The sequence below is a fragment of the Triticum aestivum genome, chromosome 5D (genome assembly GCF_018294505.1).
Source record: "Triticum aestivum cultivar Chinese Spring chromosome 5D, IWGSC CS RefSeq v2.1, whole genome shotgun sequence".
Taxonomy (NCBI): Eukaryota; Viridiplantae; Streptophyta; class Magnoliopsida; order Poales; family Poaceae; genus Triticum; species Triticum aestivum.
In genome coordinates, this window is record NC_057808.1 from 331,895,751 (window position 1) to 331,909,616 (window position 13,866).

The 13,866-nt window shown below is 41.6% G+C and overlaps 1 protein-coding gene across 1 annotated transcript; it reads right to left on the reverse strand.

Annotated features, from left to right (window-relative positions):
- Window positions 1–595: 595 nt before the first annotated feature.
- Window positions 596–4,651, reverse strand: LOC123121550 (probable ethanolamine kinase). Its single transcript, XM_044541552.1, has 11 exons — window positions 4,326–4,651; window positions 3,941–4,032; window positions 3,343–3,449; window positions 2,856–2,961; window positions 2,503–2,625; window positions 2,288–2,379; window positions 1,964–2,048; window positions 1,725–1,830; window positions 1,571–1,634; window positions 1,064–1,156; window positions 596–980 (listed from the first exon to the last, which is right to left on the reverse strand). The coding sequence occupies exons 1-11, from the start codon at window positions 4,493–4,495 to the stop codon at window positions 852–854; spliced, it is 1,167 nt and encodes a 388-aa protein (XP_044397487.1). The 5' UTR covers window positions 4,496–4,651; the 3' UTR covers window positions 596–851.
- Between the last annotated feature and the right edge of the window lie 9,215 nt (window positions 4,652–13,866).

Genomic DNA, 13,866 nt, shown 5'->3' on the forward strand with positions numbered 1-13,866 from the left:
TTGCTATGCGGTATGATCATGCATGCTTACCAATGCTCTTCTGCTCCATCGCTTTTGTGCCTCATTGCTTGCTCCTAGAGTGCTTCATTGCTTGTTGTTTGTGTGTTCCAATGCTTGTTGCTTCAACTTATTGCTCATTTGCACTGCTAGGACAAGTGGTATGCGGTGTTCGAAGGGACTGTTTCAGGGGTTTACAGTTCATGGGAAGCTTGCAACCAACAAGTTTCAGGATACGTTGACAACAGTCACAAAGGGTTTAAAACGAGGCAAGCGGCAGAAGATGCTTACTCCAAGTATGTGCGAGAGCAGGCATGTAGCAAGGTTGAGGTTGGCAAGGTGGATCGTTCGTTTGGGCTAAGAACTTCATCATCTTCATCTAATTCATCGCCATAGTAGTGTTGTGGCGTTGGTGTGCTCGGTGTGATTGTATGTAAGGTGTAGTAGTATTGGGTAAGCTTATTAAATAGGATACAAGATGAGCACAACTCTATGCTCGCATTGCAAACACCGTAGGGGGAAAAGCTCTTTTTATTGTGGAAAGAATCATCACATGTTGAAAGAGCTTTGGGTAATCTAATCAATGGAGGGCATACAATGATACACAAAACAGAATTCATTAGGCTTGTGTTTGTAGCAACCAACACGTGTACATTATTCACAGATTGTACAACTTTCTATTGGAAACTACATGCCTCCTGCAGGAAAATAAAACGAAAAAGGAAGAATCTCACAACTGACATAATCATACGACGAGACTCCCTACTTAACACAGTACAAAGCCGATCATCCGTGCCTGCCCCAAAGTATAAGCGGGCGGCTAAGAAGTGGCTCGGGGACACAACTTCTGAGCACTAGCCACTCCTCAGTGAAGAAAGGAAGCCTTGCGCCAAGGAGAAACAGAACTCTCGCTGTTTCTTGTATTCGCCGTACCGTAGGAAGAAGTATCCAAGGTAATCGAAATCGATTGGGGATACCCTTGCCTGCAATTAGATTACAGCACATATTTTGTTATGACAGTTGCATGGCGCTCAAATCCTACTAAAAGTAGCTTAATGGTGTTTACCTGAATGAGTGCCCACAATGCCCAGTAGAGGTGTGATGCTAACCTGAAAGTGTTCGTTTCAGTATAAAGGGCATCCAGATCCTGCTCTTGGACCTTCGGTAAAAGAAAAGTTAGATTGTTATGGTGAAAGTACATTATGTGAAATTATCTGTGTTCTGCTATTCGGGGAAAACTCTTGTTTTCTCAGTAACACTCTGAATGTCTTCCTACTACCTTGTACTGTACGAATGCCAAGTATCCTACATTTCTTTTCTCATAAAAAGATGCAAATCATCTATTCTTTAACTTAAAAGATGTATAAATGTCAAGTATATGTAGTACATGACATGGTGTTTGTGATTTAATTCCAAAATAAGAAACAAAGATACTCTTGGAATGAGCACCATCTAAGTTACAGTAGTGGGCGCTTATGAATATCTTTCTTCCCTCGGAGACGAGGCCTGCACAACCTATGAATAGCTTTCAGTTGGTTTTGTCCAGAGAAGATAATGTATTGAATTCACATACCTCACTTGGTCTATCAGATAGATAATTCCTGAAGAAATGGTATTGTACATCTTTATCTGGGTACCTAAAAGAAGCAACAAAATAAATATTACTAGGCAAGAGTGTGAAGATAAAAGCTCCACCGGACTATTCAACCAGCAAGAAGAGAACATACAAGTTGTAGTCACACTCAAAGCCTGCGTACTCATTGAAATGATTCGCGATGTCAAAGCCACGGTAGCTATATGACCCATACTCAAAATCAATGAAATATAGCTTCTCTGTAAAAACAGAAGACAATAATGACGACAAACAGAGACACCATCTTAGCTTTTGCAAAACGGGCAAAAGGAAAGCTTAAGCATAATGTTACTGAAAAATCAAGAGAAGGTGACCAGTGAATGTGATACTTACCTTCCAAATCATTCAGCATCAGATTACCCGATAGCAAGTCATTGTGTGCAAACACAACAGGAGCATGCAAAAGATCGGAGAGATCCTATAAGAGGACAGTGAGACATTATATTCACGGATACCAATCTAGCAAACAGCCATCTAGCCATTTGATTGAATGGTTGTGCTATAGGATTGATCTACTAGCATGAATATGTAACAGGCCTTTGTGACAAAGCCAAATTAGGAAAAGGAAAGATATTCCTTTAGGAATATGAAACTGAAGTGCGCTCAAATTGCTGCAATGGTCAATAGTACATGACAGTAAGTCTTATCACAGCGTACCTTAAGTTCTTTAACTTCATCTTGTATTTCTCTAAAAGAGATCATCTCATACCTCTTCTGCTTCTCATTATCTTCAAACTTCAATACAGAAGCTGCGATAGATAGTTCACAGCACACCGCAATATTATGTAGTGTCTTCAATGAATGTGAATGAAATAAAAGTAACCAGTTCCAAAATGAAATATCCGAAACAACTTTGGAGTTTGGAATGTAACCTTTTTTCAAAAACTTGAATACGTCATTCCACAACTGTGGTTCTTTTGATCCCGGTATATCTACTTGATGAAATTTCTGTAGCTGCTTGGCAATTTCAGCGGCAATTCTAGGCTCCTTCATGTCTGAAAAACAGAACAAGGGAAATGAACATACTATTTGCAGAAGCATTTATTGCAGGCTCTCCAGTCTCCGCACACCTATGGGTGCAAAATAACCATTGAGTATATACCTAAAACCAAAAATCCCTTCAAATTACAGTGTGAAAAAACAGAAAATGAGAAAAGATAAATCATTGCATTATGTAGACAATGAAACCACCCATTTGTATTGTGCAGAATATAAAAATGCCTACCTGAAGGAGATAGTGTCCTAGCATGGATGAATGACGAAACCACTCCATTCTCAAATACTCCAAGTAACCGAGCCCCGAACCCTGCAGCTGAGAGATATGGTATGGCCTAACCATGATTGTAATAGATGTATGCATTAGGAAACAGTTCAGCCCCAAAAATGACAACAGAATACTCGGCTTACTACTTTGAGTGTTATATGGCATAGGTACTATTTCTATGATAGGAAATGACCGTTGCATTCCTGAAATTTTAAACTGAACCACAACTAAGAAAGCACCAACAAATAACCAATACTAAAATGGGCAATCACAGGAACACTACAGAATGCAGGTAAATATTACTCCCTCCGTCCCAAAATAAGTGTCTCAAGCTTAGTACAACTTTATACTAGAGTTAGTACAAAGTTGAGACACTTATTTTGGGACGGAGGGAGTGCATGCCAGTAGCACAAACAAAATTTGCATACACTACGATTGAAGCGCTCACCTGCAATTCCCTCTCCCGATCGATCACCAAGTCTGTATTTGGGCCATACAGCCGAACAGTTACAGACGACTCACTATCAGAGCCTTCCTTGACAGATACCTTCAGCACTGCAGGTCATTAACATCACAAACAATATAAGATAACCATTCAGGTATTATTGCTGCATCTATGATTTACAAGTAAATTAGTACAGTTACATAGAGAAAATTATTTCCTAACGCTTATAAAATAATGGGTCCATAACTCTGGATGCAATGACAGTACGAGTGATTTATAAGCAGAAATGAGTGCAAAGCACTGATGCTAAAGAGTATATGGTCTCATAAAGGTTGCCAGATGCAATCAAGTTTTAGTGCCACATGTGGACAATTGAAGCAACTGCCTTGCTTAAGAATTACTATAATTACATTAAAGCGCAGTCATTAAGTTATGTCATGGTCTGTGTGGACAATTGAATTAACTGCCTTGCCTAAGAATTACTATAATTACATAGCGCCTCTGTTTTTTTCCTCTTCCAAGCATGCTCAGGTAGTTAGGTGAGGGAGATAAATCAGGAGCCAGGACAGTGCCACAGCCACTGGCAAGGAGCAGAACTCACACATGTTGGTGATGCCGCCGGACACCGTCGAGATTGAGAAGCACGAGCTGTCCAAGGACGACCACTCCTTCACCAACTCCTTGCAGAGATCTCTGGAGAAGTAAGCAACCGTATTAGAAAACAACACGGGAAAACGGGGAATTAATCAGGTCAGCTGCGCCTGTCGGTCCCTGCGAGGCATTTCTCCAAACACCATCGGCTCAAACGAGCGCGCACCCGGACAGGCCACGGCCCGTCTCGCGGAGACCGGCCGTGGCTGCTCCAACACCATACGCACACCAACACACACCCGGCGCGTGCGTGCAGGCGTGCAGCAGAACCACACACTACCCAGCACGCACCCGCGCGCGCAGAAGCAAATGGGGAGAGGGATCAGGGGACTTGCATGATGCGGGGAGTCATCTCGGGAAGCGGCAGCGAGATGTCTACCGAGGCGGTCGACGTGGGCACCTCCGCCAGCGCCGGCGCCGGAGCCGCCACCGTCCTCGTCTTCTCCTCACCGTCACCTCTGGCCCCGCCGGTGACCCCGTTCCAGCTCCGGCCATCCGATCCCATCTCCCTCGCGCGCGCACACACCCTCACTTCCGCACCTCCTTCTGTGCGATCTTTTCGCTCGCGGGAGGAAGCTCGTTGTCGCGGAGCTATTCTGGTGGGAGCCTCAAGGCGATTCGGTTCGATGCGATGCGATCGGGGACGAGGGAAGTTGGGTGGAGGAACGCGGGGCCCCGAACAGAGGACAGCATTTATAGAGCCCAGTCGCCAACAGCCGCGTGGCGGGGGAGGCAGGAGGGGCCACCCACGTCAGCTGATGCCGTGGCCCCACCGACCTACCAACCGGGTAGGGTGCGCGTGGCAGCAATCGCGTGGGCCCTGGATGGGAGAGCGACGTGTTTTTGTGTGCCGTGCTGGACGGGGAGGATTCTGTGGCTGACGGGCCCACGCTGCAGTCACGTGATGTGGGCCCGTCCTCCCTTGTCCGTTGCTCACTGTCGCTGGGTCTGTCTCGATTTGGGCCGATGCCGGCTCCACACATGTTACTAGCCACACATGTTACTACCTCTCTACAGTGGGGAGTAACATATGTATGGTAAATGCAACACTTCATTTATTAGGCTATAGACTCATCTTGCATTGATATGTGTGATGTTACTCATACTACTGGTAACTAGCTATGTTACCATATGCCTTTCTTTTCTTTATTTATTAGTTGCCACGTCATTTATTTTATCTAGATAAATGTGATGTTACTACCTATGTTACTTCCACTGTAAGTAATCTAAGCGGGGCGCTAATCATTGTCCGGTCTGCAAGACTGTCTCCTCCAATTCGCAAGAGGCAACAAATGAGGAAGAAGGGAGTGCAGCACATGGCTAGCAATCGTTGTACTAACTGAAACCACCACATTTACTTTGGACCTTATTTTATAGTACACTGACCTCATGTGTATTCTTCCTCTTATGTATTTTCTTTGCTTTGTTGGTCTATTTCATGATAGGTCAGATTGAATATGAGAATTCTCTACGTTGTTGGATTGATTTTGAGAGAAACTTCGATATCATATTATTTATTGGCGGGAGAAAGATATGGAGTCTTATCGGTTAGCATCACAAGTTGGTAGGCTAAACAACCCAGGTTTGAATCTCACCACCCCCAATTTAATTTTAGCATAGCTCCTCCTATGCCAATTTTTTATATTATTTATGGGTGTAAAATATTCGTTAGGCAAGGCACGACAATTATTTATGTCTATACTTAAGTTGAATTAAAATCTATGGAAAAATAATCTTTCGAACGCTCCATTGGCATTTGATAGGAGCTGAAATGGCGAAATGTTCATGTGACCATACTAGTGGTGTTATCATGGCGGTCCTTGGAGTCATTTTCCTAGAAGAAACCATATCCACCTCTGGATCAATCACCCCTTCCCTTCGTTGTCTCTGATGTGTTGTTGTGAAACGATAGGGAGAGGATTCTCATCTCCCGTCTATTCTGTATTAAGATCCCTTTGGTTTGATTTTGGTATCATGTCGAAGTCATTCCAGCCCTAACGGTAATGTTGTCTTGAAAAAAAAAATCCTCCAGCTCTAATCTTATTTGAGCACTTGGTATCCATTGCTGGCAAGTTTGAGGTTTTGTCCATGTCGTTCTTCATGGACGACGGATTGGTTCTTTGTGTCATCCGTTGGCGTAACACCATGGGCATCGTTGATGATGTCATCTTATTCAGTACTCTCTTCTTTTGAGTTTTTGCGAGCAAGGTCGTTGCCTTGGTCTAGCGACACTAGTGCCACTGTCTACCAAGATCAGGCTGGTGCCCCTGCTCCTCACCGGTATGTTTGGCATGATTTTTCTTTTGTTTGAAACGAAACCTTGGTGACTACTCCCTCTGTTTCAAAATATAAAATGATTTTTTTGGCACAGAACGCCTGATGATGTCTTATATTTGAAACATAACCTTGGCGACATATTATATTTTGAGACGGAGGGAGTATTAAATACTGCATGCTTCCTCTTTGTGCGTTTCAGAACAAGAAGCATCCGTGCAGGCAGCATATACACGTGTAGAGGCACCAAAATGTTCAAAATGTCTTCGAAACACTTTGCCTTGCTTGTGGTGTTGAACTTGACGTAGCTATGCAAGTGATCGAACTTGATCCTAGTGAAGTACCGCACGATTTCTCTCTGTCCAAATCTTAGGCGGATCCGAGCAGCCATATACACGTGAGATGGAATACAATACTTCGCCACACCAAACCGAACCCAACTTCAATGTCTTCGAGAACAGTCTGTCTGTCTTGCTTGTGGTGTTGTACTAGCCGAAGCATCAGAATTAACAGTGTGCTGTGACGTCCAGCAACTTCGTCGCACGTCCAAATCGAACAGATGCCACAAGAGTTTTGTGCTTGGCGATCTCCTCTTCCCTTCATCTTTATTGCCTGGTCGGCACGCTATTTCCCTTGTAAAATGCACGTACAACTCGCAAGGTCTAAAATGGTCCTCATACTCAGAAGTGATCTAATACAGTCTTGATACTTGAAAATATACTTGCTGTATACGGTCCTAGAGGTTGGAACAATGGTCCAGAGTCGACACGGTGCGTACGTATCTCGTATCCTACTATTGCCGTGTCACTGTCAGTCATTTACCTGCGTGAAACTGGTCCAAATTGTGGTAACTTTGCGATTGGGCCCCTCAAAAACTCTATTATCATGTCAATCCTCTTCTTTCTTTCGAAACTGCAGCCCCAGGGTTACTTCATTCTTCCCGCAAAAGAAAACCCCCCGAGGGTTGTCTTGGTGCCGCGGCGGTTGATCGGCGACCATGCAGTGTGCCAATCATAGCGCGGTGGAGGAAGGGAAGACGACGCCGCGACCACAAATGGTGGTTTGCAGCGGCGATGATGGCGCACAATGTGGCGTCGATGTACGGTCCATGCCATTACCGTAAGTATAGAGCGTTTTAGGCGCTAAGAGCATTTACAGCCGGGATCCTCAAATTCTCCTCAAAGGTCTGCGGACGCGCCCGGTCAGTGTACAGACATGAGAAAGAAGAAAAAAAAGATCCAACTGGATCCCTCGTATCATTCCTATACGTTTGGGCTGTCCGCGAACCCTCATACCGAGGACAAATATTAGGAGGATATGAGGGCTCGCGGACGTGCCCGGTCAATCCGCCACGTAGACGCGGCCCACCCCGGACCACATTTTCTCCTTATTTATTTATTTTTTCATTCTTTCCTTTCTCTATCTTCTTCTCCATCAATGACATGCAAGTGATCAGACATATGAGGGGGGAAATGTGGAGTGTGGCTGTATGGATGGACAAATAGGGGGGCCCAAAACGGACACGCCTGGTCAGTGCGGGCGTTTAGGGAGTCAGATTTGTTAAGTCTGGCTGTAGATGCTCTAACATTGTATATCTGCGTGGTTTAGGACATTGTGCGCAGCTTATTTCATTCGTCTACATCGATTTCACGCAGTTAGGCGCATTGTGATAGGGCTTAGGGTTTGTCTCGTAGAAAGTCTGAATTTTTGTCTCTTTTTTGTTGTTTCAGCGGATGACAGTTGTTTGTTCACTGTTGAGTTCATCCATGGAGGGATTTTCTTTGGCAGTGGGCACAATGGGTCATATTTGAATGGTCAAAAGATCTGCTATGATAACTGTGACACGTCGCTTGCATGCTTTGAAATGTTTGAGGATTTAATCGAGCACATGGGTTATGAGAAGGCAGGCCGAATCAATTTGTACTGGTTGCTTTCTGGTTGTCAGCTTAATGAAGATGGTGCATGGCTTTTGTCAAGAATGCAAACACGGATGAGATTGTCATAAAGGCCACACACATATCTTTTTTTACCTTCATCATTTGGATAGACGCAAATCAGAAGGAGGATGTGATGATGTTGTGGTTAATTCAATAGCTCAATTACCTCATGTTTTTAGTCCAAAGAAGAAGCTAAGCAGTGGATATCAGAGCATAGTATCTTGTAGTGTTGTGGATGAAAGCATTGAAATTCATAGCAATGAGCAAGTGCCTACCAGATTGAGCCCTAAAGGACATAAGTTAGAAGATGAGGCATGAAAATATAGTGATAGTGATTCTTTAGACAGTGATTGTATTATTCAAATTGTTGATAGCGTCTATGACTTGGCGGATGGGGATGGGGATTTGTTCGAGGAGCAGTTGCACCCTTTGCAAGACAAGAAAGGGAATAAGATGTTGAGGTGTGTAACTGTGGAGATGAGGCTTTAGATGCCCCATATTTATATGAAGGGGAAATGTACAATTTGAAATATTTCACAATGAAGACATGCATGACCCCAAGTTCACATGACGCAACACAAGATACACCCGCATCTTCTTTCTCCTCGGCGATGACGACCCATATGTCTGCGATTCTCACGCTTCATACTCTTCCAATGACTCTGGCGACTCGGTACACAGAACAAACCTTGGGCTATGGTATCTCTCTTGTGAAACGTAGAAGAAAACAAAAAATGCCCTACGATCAAGATCTCGGATCACTATGAAGATGCATACAAGGTTAGATCAGATTGTTACCAACTTTGAGTTGCGGTGGAAGAAGAGGTAGTGCAGATCGTTCTTGAAGTCCCTCGAACCTTCACAAACGATTCCTTGAACCGAAGACCAAAAGCACAACCTCTCTACGGATTGCACGCGTACGGGCCTCACGATCTAGCAACGCTTCACTAAGCTTTGCATCGCTGGAGAACTAGAGGAGAGAGAACATAACCTCGTGTGACTTTCCTATCAAGGTTGTCAGAATCACGATTTTGAATCGACTCAGAACTCCGATGGTAGGATCGCAAATCCTAGAATCTTAACTATTAGGATTGTAGAAACGTAGATTCTATAAACTAAAATCGTACAGTCAAAGGGGTTAGTTTAGATCCTAAAGTCATAGAATCGTATAACATAATAGTGATTCTGACGACCTTGTTCTCTATTATGAGGACTAGAGAAAACTAGAACAATATCAAGTCTAGAGGGGGACACCTCCAACGGGAGATAACTTGTATGTTTCTAGGGGCGCCCCCTCTAGTCTATATATGCATAGAGGGGGCAACCGACTTGGGGAGGTGGATTCCCTCCCGTTGGCGCGCTGCCATGGAGGAGGAGTACTCCTCCAATTGGTTTGCTCCCCCTAGCTTGTCCAACAAGCTCTAGAGGGTGCCTCCCCCTTATTGGGCCTTCTAGGCCCAATAACTCTTCACTAATAGGCCTTTAGCAATTTCTTTTAGCCCATATCCCCTAAATAAATCATAGAGACTCTCGAATAAATATGGGAGCCCTCTCTTATTTATATTAGGTCCTCGGAAACATTTTCCACCTATATATCTTTACCCTGTATTCCCTGAAACACATTTGGTAACCCTGAAACATTTCCATTTTCTCTTGAAACTATTTCTTCTATTACTAAAACTATTCCAGTGATATTTCCTCATATTCCGCACTCCACTAAAACACAACATATCATAATTCCTTTAAGCATGTAAACTTGTAGGTTTGGTGAAATATAGACATGAACAAAACTCCCTTTCATTCAATGATCAACAAACGGAACCGTGGAAATCCATGTTGACCCCTATATTCACACAAATGATATTCAAGTGAACCTTCGGTTATCATATGCTATTGCTTTTGCTTCGCGATACTTTATAAAACCCAAGGTGAGATATATCAGTATCCTCCTGAGTCATTCTCATGCTCATTATACCGGTCTCCTCGTTACCGCCATCCAGGCTCGCAACGAGGTGTGAATCATCCGTGAGTATGATCCGACGCACACCGACGAGGAGGTCATGCCTGGATGAGGATATCTCTTTGATAGAGGAGGATGAGCACGACATCGATGATGGCGAGGAGGAGAACAATGAGGAGGAGGACGACGATGACGAGGGTGACGACTAGACGACGTTGACCACCTAGTAGTGTAGATAGTATATGTTGAAAGTGTCATCAAATGACTTTTGTAGTCACTAACTATAGCACTGCAACAAAATTTGGCCCCTATTCTAGTTTTATGATATGTAATGCGGCGGATTTTGACCCCTTTTATTGTTTCTAGTAATTTATCATGTAATTTGTTAGAGCTTAATTTGCCCTTGCATTTTTTAGAAAAATGATAAAAAAGATCAAATAAATGAAAAGATATGTAAACTGTAATATCAAGTGTGCACAGCTGCCATGGCCTGCATATCGATATGAAGCACACTCTATAACCCATATGGCGATCTCCCATATGACGAATGTGTAGAGTTTTTTTAGGGAAAGCATGTTGCTTTTCCCAAGCAAAAAAAGGACCCCAATACCTGGTGTCCAGTCGCTAGGGGGAGCCTCCCATCGAACGAATTTGTTCATGGCGCGGGGGGGGGGGGGGGGGGGGGAGGTTGGAAATCCCTATACGACGCATTCTGCGTCAAAACGTCGCTATTTCGCACAGGAGAATCGATCTATCGTTCCAATTGGGCCGGCCCATTTAAGCGTTTCCAGCATTTTCGGTTTTAGGAACCTTCTAGAGTATCCCACCAGGTTTTTTCTGGTTTTGAGAACTTTCTAGAAGGTTCCCTTAACCGGGTTTCCTGTTTTTTTTGTTTTTTCTTTTGCTTCTTTCTTTTTATTTGTTTTATGTTTTTTCCTTTACTTTTTCTTTTTAAAGTTTAATTTTTTAAAGAATATCTTTTAGAAATTGTTCGGAATTTTGAAAAAATGTTAGTTTTCTAGAGAAAGTACAAAATTTTCTAAAATGTTTGTGTGTTTTAAAAAATTGTTAATTTTTTTGGGAATTTCAAATAATGTTCTTATTTTACAAATTATGTCTGAATATATTTTTGCAACTTTTCGAAAATTTTCAAAAAGAGTATTTGTTCTAAAAAATTGTTCACAAAAAAATTGTTCATATTCCATTTTTTTCAGGAGTTTCAGAAAATGTTCCTGTTTCAAACAATGTTCGTAGGTTAAAAAAAATCGTGTTTTCAAATTTTATTTAGGAATTTCAAAATATGTTCGCGTTTCTAAATTTTAGTTTGGAATTTTAAAGATGTTCCCATTTTTTAAAATTTCGTTCATGATTTTCAAGAAATGTTCATGTTTTTCAAAATGTTATATTTTTTTCCTGAAAAACTGTTCACCAGTTTGGAAAGTGTTTGGTTTTCACAAGTTTCCTTTTCCAAATTTAGTTTGGGAGGTTTAAAATATTTGTTTAGAAGTTCGAAAAATGTTCATGTCTTTACAAATTTTTTCATAAACTTTAAAATATCTGTATTTTCTTTAGAAAAATCTCTAATTTGAAACAAAGTAATTTTTAAAACTTCATTCGGGATTTCAAAATTCTTCAAAAGTTTTGAAGTATTCCTGATTTTTCAAAAAAAAACCACAAATTCAAAAAATGTTCTTGACATTCAACAAAAGTTCGCCTTTTCCCAATTTTGTGCACAGTTTAAAAAATTCTTCTCTGTTCAAATTTTTGTTTAAAAGTTCAATAAATGTTCCATTTTTCCTAAAATGTTCATTTTTTAAAAAAGGTTATGTTTTCAAATTTGTTCATGAATGTCCCCTTATTCTAAAATTTGCTCAAGATTGAACTTTTTTTTACTCTTGCATATAGTGTTAACATTTTAAAATAATTGTTCAATTTGTAAGATTCTGTCATAAATTTGAAATGTTTTTGTTTCAACAAGTATTCGCTTTTGAAGTAAAAATACGTTCAAAATTCCAAAATATATTTAGATCTGTCACTGCTCACAGTCGTTAACATCCACGCTGCAATTAGTAGACACCCAAATAGTGTATTCCCGTGGTTATGAAGCATTGCGTACTACCATGAGGTGCAGAGTTCGAATCCTCATGTGTTCATCTATTTTAGGAATTTTATGGGGTCTGGATACTTAAATGTTCGCCCTGTTTATTATTCAGGAAAGGGGTCCAGTTTGCCGCATAATGCGGCACATAGGAGGTCCCGGCGTGGTCCTCCAGCGAACTTTTCCGGTTTCCCCCATTCGCCAGCGGGGAGGGGCCATGGCGACCCCCAGTTGGCCCAAAGGCCCACTAAGTAGTTTTTTTTTACAAAATGCGATGGAACAAATACCAGAAAATAAAAAAATGTCATAGAAGTTGCCATGTTCCTAGTCATCATCCAAAAACTTGTGTGCAAAAGAAAAGTGGAAGTAAAAAATGTCACCTATCAATATAAAAAATGCCATTCTCTTAAATAATAAAAATGCCATCGTCGCAATAATAAAAATGCCCGTCCGATTATAAAATAAAAAATGACATGCTCTTGTAAATAAAACTGCTATCTTGTAATAAAAAAATACCATCCTCTCATCTTATAATATAAGTGCCACCCTCTTAAATAATAAGAATGCCATCGTATTAAATAATAAAAATGTCATCCTCACAATAATAAAAAAGCCATATCCTATATACCTAAGAGATTCATCCACATTAACATATTTATCTCAACATGCAAGCATGCCACATCACTATACAATTACGGATGGGATAAGACCCACTTTAACATGCAACCATGCATGAGAAAAGACCCACCACCATGCAACCATGCATGTGAAAATATTTTTCATTATATTACTCTATTTATATACAAAAATATTTTTCAACTAATCATAATCAAATATAATAAGTCATGTGTATTTTTAATTTTGGTTTACGTGTTATTACTTTAAATATTTATATTTCACACAATCAAATCAAAAATATATTGCAACTGATTCCCGCAGCAACGTGCGGGGTATCATCTAGTTCTTATAACACAAAATGCCATCCTCTTATAATAAAAATGCCACCCTCTTCTAATAAAGCTGCTCTGTGAGAAAGTAAAAAAGAAAACATGATTTTCGGATGTATTAAAAAAACAAAAAAGCTTCAAAAATGCCAAAGTTGTATATAAATATTAGTTTTAACATGAATGTTAACAATCCCCTCTCCAGCCCACTAGCCAAAAATCCCTCGCAAGGTTGCGAGTTCGAAACCTCCCCCAATGTGGCTTTGAGGAGAAATACCTTGGGCTCCCAACACCCAATGGCCGTATGTCAAAAGGCCGATTCCAGAACATCCAAGAGAAGTTTACCAAGAGATTTGTAACATGTTGTGATCATATGGCTCAAAGTGGCAGGGAGGTGCTCATTAAGTCCATTGCCCAAGCACTCCCAACTTACTTGATGAGTGTTTTTCGGTTGCCGGCCTCGACATGTGACGATCTTACCCACATGGTTAGAAACTATTGGTGGGGAGCGGAGAAGGGACGGCGCAAGACTCATTGGCATGCATGGGAAAAGCTGATTCAGCCGAAGTCTAAAGGGGGTATGGGTTTCCGTGAATTCCATTTGTTTAACCAAGCCTTGTTGGCGCGACAAGCATGGCGGATCCTTGCATTCCCGGACAGTCT

Excerpts from the sequence above, each read along its gene's own strand:
- LOC123121550 (XM_044541552.1), bottom strand. The coding sequence starts at position 4,495 with ATGGGATCGGATGGCCGGAGCTGGAACGGGGTCACCGGCGGGGCCAGA. Across the intron at positions 3,450-3,940 it reads CGGCGGCATCACCAACATGT|TGCTGAAGGTATCTGTCAAG; the intron begins GTGAGTTCTGCT and ends AATGACCTGCAG. Across the intron at positions 981-1,063 it reads CATTGTGGGCACTCATTCAG|GCAAGGGTATCCCCAATCGA; the intron begins GTAAACACCATT and ends ATCTAATTGCAG.